At 38.0% G+C, this 11,050-nt stretch overlaps 1 protein-coding gene across 2 annotated transcripts in view; it reads right to left on the bottom strand.

Moving 5' to 3' along the window:
* The window catches only part of N4bp2l2 (NEDD4 binding protein 2-like 2), a 104,016-nt gene that overhangs the window by 84,656 nt on the left and 8,310 nt on the right, over positions 1–11,050 (bottom strand). For both annotated transcript variants that reach the window (XM_013515878.1, XM_005387711.2), the window contains exon 3: positions 6,662–6,786. In XM_013515878.1, coding sequence (XP_013371332.1) covers positions 6,662–6,786 — 125 coding nt within the window. The remainder of the gene's footprint in view (positions 1–6,661; positions 6,787–11,050) is intronic.

Below are 11,050 nucleotides of genomic sequence, written 5' to 3'. Positions count from 1 at the left end.
TTTTCAGAATGAATTTTTTCACTATGTCATGGTATACATTATATATATATATTCCCCCCCCTTTGGTCTTTTTGACACAGGGTCTCACTATGCAGTTCAGGCTGGCCTTGAGCTCACTTTGTAGTGCATGCTGGCCGCAAACTCGCAATGATTCTTCTGCCTCAGCCTCCCAAAGGTTAGAATTACGGGCATATAAACACTATGCCCAGCCAGATTTATCATTTTTTATCAGGAAATCTTTATATACCAGATAGTTAAATACCACAGTTTAACTGACTGGATTTCTTAGGACTATGGTTTTCAAAGAGGAGCTAGAAGGGAATGAAACTTTTCTAAACTTTATCCCCCTATTCCAATGCCATTACTTCTACCATGAGGTGAGAATCACTGTCACAGCAAGCCGCTGTCGATGACCAGGGGAGTGGGTATACATCTCAGATATACCACATAAGAAAAATAATTATGAACTTCTGATAAAATGTATAAGACCAAAGCAAAACAAAATGATAGGAATGTTTCCTGGGGACTTAGAATTCACGTTTTTGTTTTGCAGTGATGGGAACTGAACCCAGGACCTCACCTTTGCTAAGCAAGCGTTCTCCCACTGAGTATTGGCTGCAGCCTTAGGACTTAGAATTCAAACTAGTAAGTTTTACACAACAAAAACATTCATACAGATGTCCAACACAGACAAAATTCTAAATGTTAAGGGGTAAGAACTATGGTAGAACACATATTTGGGAGATACTACAAAATATAAAAGAAACTGAGACAGCAGTTTACACACAGGTGTTACCAATGAGTGCTGGCTTGCTGCCAGCAACAAGATACCATCATCTCTCCCTGCTCTATCTCCAACCATAAACAGTGATCATATATCCCACTTAAAAGCTTTATTAAAGTAATTTTCCTAATGTCTGATAGTTAGACTTACACAAAGAGCTATTTCTACAGTTCCTAAGGAAACAATGTTTAAATACCAAATCAGAGTGGTTTTCTTAAAAATTAATAGCATGCTCTAAAAGAGAGAATGGGGCCGTGGACATAGCTCAGCAGCACAGCGCCTGCCTGGCAAGTGCAAGGTTGCAAGTTCGATACCTGGCACCAAAAAAAAAAAAAAGGTCTCTCTAATCTTTAAACCAGGTGTGGTGGTGCACCCCTGTAATCCCCGTACTCGGGAGGCTGAGGCAGGAGGATTGTTGTGAGGTCAAAACCAGCCTGGGCTACAAAATGAGCTGGAAACCAGCCTAAAATGCATAGCGAGACCCTGTCTCAAAAAGTAAAAAAAAATAAAAGAGAAAATGACACCTTAGAGACATTTTCAATTTATATGTTTTAAAACTAAGCCAGGAGTGGTAGCACACGCCTGCAACCCCAGCACTCCGGACACTGAGGCAGGAGGATCGTTGTGAGTTCAAGACCAGCCTGGGCTACAAAGCGAGCTCAAGGCCAGCCTGAACTGTATAGCAAGACCCTGTCTCAAAAAGACAAAAAAAAAAACAAACAACTAATTAAGTTTCCAAATAATGAACATGAAGCAAATAGATTTTCTCAGAATGCTGACTGGAATTTAAAGCTATTCAGTAAGTTCAACACTTAGTGTAACTTTTGTCCTGAATAACTACACCAAAATGTCTAATGAGAGATACTGTGGTGCATGGCTAGAATCCCAACTACTCAAAGAGGCTGGGGCAAAAGGATTGCAAACGCAAGGCAAGCTTAGGCAACTTAGCAAAACCTTAGTCAAAAAATAAAAAGGGCCAGAGAGTAGGTCAGCAGTGGAATTCTGCAGGGTTCAATTCCCAGTATCACCAACACCCACACACAAAACTCCTCTAATGACTGCCAGATATGATTACCATGAAAAGTTCTATTTTTGTTATACTGAAAAGAAAAGCAGGGCTGGGAATTTAGCTCAGCGGCACAGCGCCTGCCTGGCAAGCACAAGGTCGTGAGTTTGGTTCCCGGTACAGGGAAAAAAAAAAAAAAAAAAAAAGAAAACCAATGCTGTAGTTTATCCAGAAACCCCCATTACATTTAGCAAGTATAATTCATATGGAATAGACATTTTAATCAACTATTCTTTATTCACTCCATTTATCACTGCATCCTGCTTCTCTTAACTTGAGACCAATAACTCCAAACACTTTTGGAATTGTAACATATCATTATTTGAACTGTTAAACAATGTTCTATGGCATTAAAATACAAAAAGAGTTTTTTTTGAGATTTTCATGCAACACTCAAATATATTTGGAGAAATCCTAGAAAGTCACCCAACCAATATAGATTAAGTATCTCTTCTATGAAATGCTTGGGACCAGACATGTTCAAATTTCAGACAACTACAGGATTATAGGACAAACAACCGAGACTAGTGTCAGGATTTAAAAAGGGAAAACTACCTCCTGGAAGATGTCAGAGTGGTGAGCAGCAGAGAAAGAGCGTCTTCAAGATTTGGTGTCCGGACACTGGAATGTAGCAATGGGAGCAACACGAGGAAGAGGAGGAGGAAAATGGGTTCCCAGAACCCATGAAGGATCTGAAGCAAGAACTGAAACCCATGGGGAGAGCAAAGAGAGAAACTTCAATGAAGAAAGAGGTCGCAGGCAGCGCATTCTCCCTGAGCCCAGACTCACTGCACGGGAGGGACAGCTCCAACCGGCAGATGCCCAGTAACTCCTGCAACCCCAGAGGCCTCCACTGAGAAACGCACCAGTAGGACACTGCAGTAGACACAGCGGACTGCAGTGGCTGCTAAGTTATTTGGGCTCAGATGCTCCCCAGGAAAGGGCAATTGGCCAGTAGCCACCTGGGAGAGGGGCCAACTGAGCTTAGAACTGGAAACAGCTGTGAGCTCCATCTAGTGGCTCCCAGCGACAGGGTCAGGCTGCCAAGTGAACTCGGCAGGTCAGAGAGCCAAGCTCTGGCTTCACAGCCAGAAAGCAGCCTGAACCTTGGTGGAACTAAAGGTACAGGGTTGCTGGGATTACCCACCACCCCTGTGTAAAGCTACAGCCGGCTTGCTGGGATTAATCAACTCGGATGTGGACTCTGTCTTCGAATGTTGTCTCCCAGTGACAGCAGAGACACGCCTGGAAGTGGACAAATTTTGTTTTCTTTTTTAATTTTTCTCTTCTTTTTTTTTTTTTACTTGGTTTTTCTTTGTTCTTATATGAGTGTGAACAGCTTCTAGGTGGTTTTTTTTGTGGTACTGGGAAGTGAACTCAGGACCTTGTGCTTGCCAGGCAGGCGCTTATACCACTGAGCTATATCCCTGGCCCCTAGTTTTGCTGTTATTATTGTTCTGTTTTTGTTTTATTTCTTCCTTCTCTTTCCCTCTTGTCTTCTTCACCAATTTCCCATAGTTTGCATGATCTTCCTTTGTCCTCCTGCCTTGCTTCTAATTTGTTACTCTTTTTCTGTTTCTCTATTTTTTCCCCCAACCTCTTTTAAAATTTTTGCCAAGGGTAAAATCGCCATAGCAAGGGCTTATTTACTGCATAGAATTTTCTGGTCCGTTTTAGATTTTGTTATATAACCACAAATCTAGTTCACACATTAAAGGTAGCAAATTAATAGCTACTATGGTTTGTCATTTTCTAGACTGTGTTTCATGCTATTGTTGTTGTTTATTGCACCACTTTAGGCAAGGTGACATAACTGTTCTAATCAGCTGTTCTTCTTGGTATACCAAGACTGAGACTGCCTAAGGGTCATGAAAAATACCACAGGCCAGTGCCAAAGAACCAGGGGCTGGGCCAGGTAGATAGCAACTTCTCATCCCCCAATAAATTGAAGAGGTAGAATGTGGCAACAGACTGAAAACCCAAAAGCCAGCTATACCTGGAAAACACCTCTGAGTAGTCACTTCCTAAGGGTTCCAAACGCTACCAATAAAGCTACTCGCCATAAGCAATTTAAAAGCATCAACCCAGGAATTAAACTAAAAAAAAAATGAGAAGACACTTAAAACAAGATTCACCCCCAGACTTCCAGCTCACCAAACACAAATCCAGGGGCAATGAGGTGTAACAATGGAAAAGCCACCCTCTTGGACTCTCTGAAGTGATAATAGTGGAAGTATCAAAGCAGATGAACAAAGCTCTAGAAAAAATCAAATCAGAAATAATTTCTCAGATAACTACATAATGAAAGACATGCTTTGTGACTCTAGAGCAGATACAGATTAAAAAAAAAAAAAACAGCATAGGAAAGTGACAGAAACCATGAATGCCCAACATAGGAAAGAAATGGAATCCATGAAACAGATTCAAACAGATATCCAGATTAAAAACTCCACTGAAAGTATACACAGCAGAATGAGCCAATACGAGTACAGAATATCAAGTACAGAAGACAGGATTGTGGCTAATAATCACGAAAAGAATAAATTCTTAAAACAGCAAGGGACCACAAAAAATCAATCCAGCAGCTGCCAGATGAGGTAAAGAATAACATAAGATACATCAGAGTCAATGAAAAAGCAGGAGATGGCCCATATAACATAAAAAACCTGTTCACAGAAATCATGGCAGCCAGGTAACACACACTTGTAATCCCAGCAGTCAGGAGGCTGACGCAGGAGAGAATCACCAGGAGTTTGAGCCCAGCGGGGGCTACATAGTTAGCTCAAAGCCAGTCTGAACTACATAGCAGACCCTGTCTCAAAAAAAAAAAAGTAAAATAAAAAATAGTTTAAAAAATAGGGCTGGGGATATATAGCTTAGTGGCACAAGCGCCTGCCTGGTAAGTGCAAGGTTCTGAGTTCAATTCCTGGTATGTATGTATGTATAAATAAATAAAAAGTTATAGCAGAAAACTTCCCAAGCAGGAATCAAGAATTCAACATACATGTAAGTAAGGCATAGAGAACTCCAAAGCATATAATAGTCAAGATCCCAGAAATTCAACACAAGAACAAAGTATCAAAAGCTGTAAGAGAAAAGAAACAATAAAGACAGAGTGCCTAAGGGTCATGAAAAATACTATAGGCTGTGCCTGTAAAGGAAAGCCCATCAGAATCACAGCAGACTTCGCAACACAAACCCTCAAATCAAGGAGAGCTTAAAGTATTGCAAGTCCTAAAAGAAAACAACCTCCAACCCACACTGATGTACCGCTCAAAACTATCTTTCAAAATTGATGGAGAAATAAGATACTTCCACAACAAAGAACACCTGAGGAAATTCATGACCACCAAGCCAGCAGTCCAAAATGTTCTGAAGGATATTACAGAAAGCGATTCCAAGGGTTACAACTCCATGAACCCCAATAGAATGAATCCACTAGGCAAGGCAAACAATTAAACAGAAGGGAGCAAAAAAAAGAGCCCAAAACAGGAAAATAATATGACAAGAATAAGTCAATACGTATCAGTATAACCATCAATGTTAATGGTCTCAATTCACCAATGAAAAGCAAAACTGCTATTGATTAATATAATTAAAGGAAACATAATACCAAATCTATTTTGAAGACTTTAGATTCTAATTCAAACAGAACTGTAAAAGGAAATTAAAGCAAGATGGGATATTTCATTACAGACTGGGTTAGGTAATGCTATGAAACTGCTAGTTTTATGTGTGATGATAGCACTGCAGTGAAATAAGATGTGGTTACATAAGACAGTCAATTAGAAATGCATAAAGCATAATGTCTAGAATTTGCTTTTAAATCCTTCAGCAAATTAAAAAGGGAGCAAATGTTTTAAAAATGATACACTGGCTACATTTTAAGATGTTGGTAACTGATAATTTTGTGTGGTGGTTATGAGATTCATTCTACCCTCTCCAATCTAAATTTGAAATTTCTCATAGTATTTGTTTAATCAACTATGCATTCACCTTTAAAAAATAACATAGTATATGCATTTATTTACGTAGTTTTGCATCAATGGTTTTCAAATCTTACCAAACGTGAGAACTTTAAATACAAAAAAAAGTTAGGCCCCAGTCCAAATCAATTAAAACAATCTCTGGAGCTGAAGCCCAGAGTAAGTTTTTTAAAGAGGTCCTCAAGTGACTCAAATGTACAGCCAGGGTTAAGAAACACTGTTCATGATGAAAAGAAATGACCCACGTTCTCTAAAAAAATATAAGTACATTTCTCACACAACAGCATCAAGAAGGAAATTTTTTAGCATTTACAGGCATTATATTTTTAAGAGCTGGAAAACAATAGCATAATCCTCAATTTATAATAATAAAATTAAAAGCACAATAAAAGCATAATTCTCAATTCTCAATTTTCAATTTATTCATGAAGTATAAAATAAAGCCTAACATTCCATACCTGTATTATTTTACCAGTTTATACTGGTATACTATTTACAACTTAACAAAATGTTTTACTTTCTTTTTTATTTTGGTACTGGAAATCATACTCAGGACCTCACACTTGCCAGGCAAGCACTGTGCCACTGAACTATAAACCCCCCCCCCAAAATGTTTTATCTAAATTCACTGATTTTTGTGACAACTTTGATGAGCTAGGACACATATTAATCACCTCTTACTGAAGAAGAAACTGGAACTCAAAGCCATTTAAGTGACTTGTCAAAGTCATTGTGCTACTAAAAGTCTAAGTCCACAATAAAACCTAGGTTTTTTCTGACCCCCTAGTCAAATATTCACCCTAGGAGATCTGGCCCAAAACGCACCTCTGTTCTGATTCCAGTCATGGGCATCACCAAGCTGATTAACATTATACCTGTACCCGTCTTGATGGTGAAAATAGTCATCAGTGCTGAACACAATGCCATCACGACTCTGACCAAGCAGAATTCTGTAAATAAAAGAAACCATAAAGATTATTATTTATAGAAATTAATAACCACCAAAAATATACCATATAGGAAAGGTTATTAAATAAAATTTCTAGTACTTATTTTTAAGTAACGTATATTACAAACAGAGTAGCACAGGAGCTGAACAACTTTAAAAAGCTCTGAAGTTTCAAATGTCAGTTCATACTTAAATCTACACAATTACCGCCAAGATCAAAAACTTTAAGTGAACATTATTCTTCCAACTTTTAAAAAATACTCTTTATTCAACCCCAAACCAATGTTGACTATTACGCATGTTTTCTTTAATTTTAATATGTTTGTATTTGGTGTTTAAGTAACTTCAATTTTGTGGAACAGAAAACAGAAAACAGAAAACTTATCTTCTAAAAAAGAAGATAAGCAAGCAATTCATCTGGAAGAAACTGTACTTGACCAAAGACAGTTTGGTAAATTCATCTCAATGAAGCACAAAGATAACATGACCCAGAGTCAGAAATAGACACAGACATAAGGTTATGAAACATGGGCTGGGAATATAGCTCAGCGGCACAGCACCTGCCTGACAAGCACAAGGTCCTGAGTTCAATTTCTGGTACAAAAAAAAAGTTATGAAAATATCTGTGATCTTCCAAAGTATAATCAAACTTTAAATTTTTAGAGATTAAATCATTTAATAAAACCAATTACAAACCACTAAATAAAAAATAAATTCTTAGATGAACAGTAACCAGACTTTGTTTTTAAAATGATGGCATCTTAAATTTCAGAGCATGGTATGTTCAGAGCACCAGGGAATTCCCACAACCGATGACTCAAGAAAGGTAACAGAAGTGTGCTAAGGGAAAAGGCACTAAGGTAACAGTTTGGAGCCAACAAAAACTATTTTGCTATTTTCACTTCTCTCCCTCAACTATTAAGCGTATATGATTTCATAATTGTGAAAGAGTTTGGAGGGTAGACTGTTGGTAGTAGAAGAGATTGAGAGAAAAAAAAAATTATCCTGGAATAATTCAAGAATACTTACTTCCTACTAAACAGTAATGATAAGGACTTCAATTACATATTAAGATAACAAATATCTCTCCCTCTTAGAGCTCATAATAAAATGTACATTTTTCTAGTAAAAATAAAATTATATATCAAAAAAATTTAAATACTATTTCCACCTACAGAATTATACTTCAAAATACTTCAAACAAACCAAATGGAAGTTATCAGTTTGGGCTATGCGTTTCTTTTGGATTTCAGTTAAGCAGCCATGATTTTCCCAAAATATATCTAACATTTTGGACACCATATTAACTTAAATGCATAACCTAGAACATTAAAAAGGCCATAATATCAGCATTCTAAACCAGAGGTCAATCACTCAAAGAGATTTTGATCATAACTAACCACATAATACATGATCATATTCAAAGTACCAGAATTCTAAAAAGCATCTTTCCCAATGCCTGATCTTCTCTCTCACCCCTTTTTTCTGTTCTACTGATTTATTAGCAGGGGATTCTTAAGATAATACCATTTTACATGAGTACTGTGTTTACATACAAGAAATGGTTTAAATTCTCCAAATTAAAAAAAGAAAAACAGATGGAAGAAAGAATAAATCAATTTTTATCATCAAACCAGGTCAACATCAAATATGAGTAAATCTCTTCAAAGAAAAAAATCTCTTCTTTTGTGGTATTAGGGACTGAATTTAAGGCCTTCACTTAAATTAATTAAATTAAATGAGCTACTTCCTCATCCCCCACCTTTTCTTTGGAGACAAAATCTCATTAAATCAGTTAATTGCCCAAGCTGAGCTCAAACTTCTCATCCTCCTGCCTCAGCTTCCCAGACTGCTGGGATTATAAATGTGTGCTACTCTGCCTGGCTTAAGACCATCTCTTCAAATATGTGATGTGACTAAAAAATACAGAGAACATTTAAATGTTTTTAAACTTTATTACAATAAAAAATACACTGCCATGCCACTAATCTTCCTCAAAATACTCCTTGTCTCAAACAATTATCCCATTGCTTTGGCACTTCCTGGAGCAGTTCTGGAAGTCCTTTTACATAAGTGTCATTAGTTGCACCGTAGTGGCTGCCTTGAAGACTGGAATTAGTTCAAAACATTTACCTCTCATGGTCATTTGACTTTGGGGAAGAGCCAGAAACCACATAGTGCCAGAAACAGTGAAGAAGGTGGATGAGGCTTTATGAGCCTGCCCTGTGCTCACTTCGGCAGCACATACACTAAAAACAAACCTGCCTTTGTGAAGGTAGATACCCAACAGCAGCACCCACTATACTTTTTAATCATACCTCCTCAAGACATTCACGAAACATGACTTCCAGAACTGCTTCAGCAAGTGACAAAATGCATCTGTAATCAAAGTGCAAAGACTGCCCCAAGTTCAAGGCCAACCTGGGCTACATAGTGAGTTCAAGGCCAGCTTGAACTGCACAGCCATATTCTTTCTCAAAAAACAAGGGGCAAGAACGAGATAAGTGTATTTACAGGAAAGGGGTTCATGGGAGTATTTTGAGGAGAATTAATGGCAATGTGTCTTTTACTATAATAAATTTGTATTTAAATAATCACTATATATTTCAATCACTCCTTCAATATAAACTATAACTACAGTAACAGAGCTTGCAGAGACTTTTTCCACAAAGATTATCTTTTCCAAGTTCTGAATTATCTCGAACAATATAGCTTTATTTGGGAATTTAAAAAAAAAAAATTAATGAATTTAGGGATATCTAATGTCATACCAAGCATCTGAAACAAAAATAATTATTTAAGAAAATTGGTATTTTCAATTGGGGGGGCCCTGGGGATTGAACCCAGGGCTATACCCCAAAACCTTTTCTTTCTTCTTTCTCTTCTTTTGAGACAGGGTCTTACTAAGGCTGGGCTCAAAGTTTCAATCCTCAGCTGGGTGTGGTGGAGCACACCTGTAATTCCAGCACTCAGGAGGCTGAGGCAGGAGGATTGTTGCGAGTTGAGACCAGCCTGGGCTACAAAGTGAGGTCAAGGCCATCCTGAACTGCATAGCAAGATCTTGTCTCAAAAAAGACAAAAAGAAAATGAAGTTTCAATCCTCTTGTCTCAGTCTCTCAAAAGGCAATGCACCACCATACCCAGCTCAAAATTCTTACAGTCACAATGTATCAGAATTCTCTCAAGTGAGATATAAAATGGAGACTCAGAATGTCAACATTCGGAAATCTGAGTAACTCAAATTTCTAATTAAAAAAAATCAGAGTCAGGTGTGGCACACACCTGTAATCCCAGCACTCAGGAGGCTGAGCCAGGAGAATCACTGCAAGTTTGAGGCCAGCCTGGGCTACACACTGCATTCAAGACCAGCCTGAACTACACAGAGACCCCGTTTCAAAAAAACAAACAAAAAATCAGATGTAAGCTCAGTGAATTGCATTTTTTTCAAAACAATAGCTACTTTTTGAGAACTTACTATGTGCCAAGTATTTTACATACATAGGTGACTTCACTTAACCCTCAAAGAGCCTCACAATTAACCCTCACAATTTGATATTAAACAAATTTAGGAAAGAAAATAATTTCCAAAGTGATGCCACCATAGTGGAAAAGTAAAGATAATGACTCCAAACCAATCGCCTACAAGGATTCTTGCCTGATGGTAGCCTCAGCCTTGCAGAATCCCCTCTCTTGTAATGACTGGCTGGCTTTAGTCACTAGTTTCTAAGGAATAGAATACAGCACGGATGATGGGATGTCACCTCCATGATTACCCCAAAAAAAGCGTTTTCTGCTTTATGTTTTTTCTTTTTTTTTTTTTTTGGCATCTTGTTTTAACCTCATCTTTGTGTACTTTTTTGCACATTTTGAAAGATACAGTACTGTCATATGAATGGAGAGAGGCCCAAGCACCTCCAGCTTCCAAAAACAAGAAACTGAGGCCTTCAAACCAACATAGCTCACAAAGACGAAGAATCATAGTGTTCAAAAGCCAAGCCCTTTTGTAAGAACACAGCCCTCACCAACACCTTGATTACAGCATTAAGTTCTTGAACAGAGGCAACCAGTTTAAAGAGACTCAGATTCCTACAGAAACTGTAATTTTATTGCATGCTCATGAATAACTAATGCACTCTGTGCTTATAATTTCCCATCTAAGTAAGTAATAAAAAGGCTGGGGAGGGCTGGGGATTTAGCTCAGCGGCAAAAGCGCCTGCCTGGCATGCGCCAGGTCGTGAGTTTGGTTCCCGGTCCCGGAGAAAAAC

This window comes from Chinchilla lanigera, unplaced genomic scaffold (assembly GCF_000276665.1).
Source record: "Chinchilla lanigera isolate Chin_1 unplaced genomic scaffold, ChiLan1.0 scaffold00030, whole genome shotgun sequence".
Lineage (NCBI taxonomy): Eukaryota > Metazoa > Chordata > Mammalia > Rodentia > Chinchillidae > Chinchilla > Chinchilla lanigera.
Note: the sequence above shows the minus strand (reverse complement) of the source record. Positions and strands in the feature narration are given on the sequence as shown.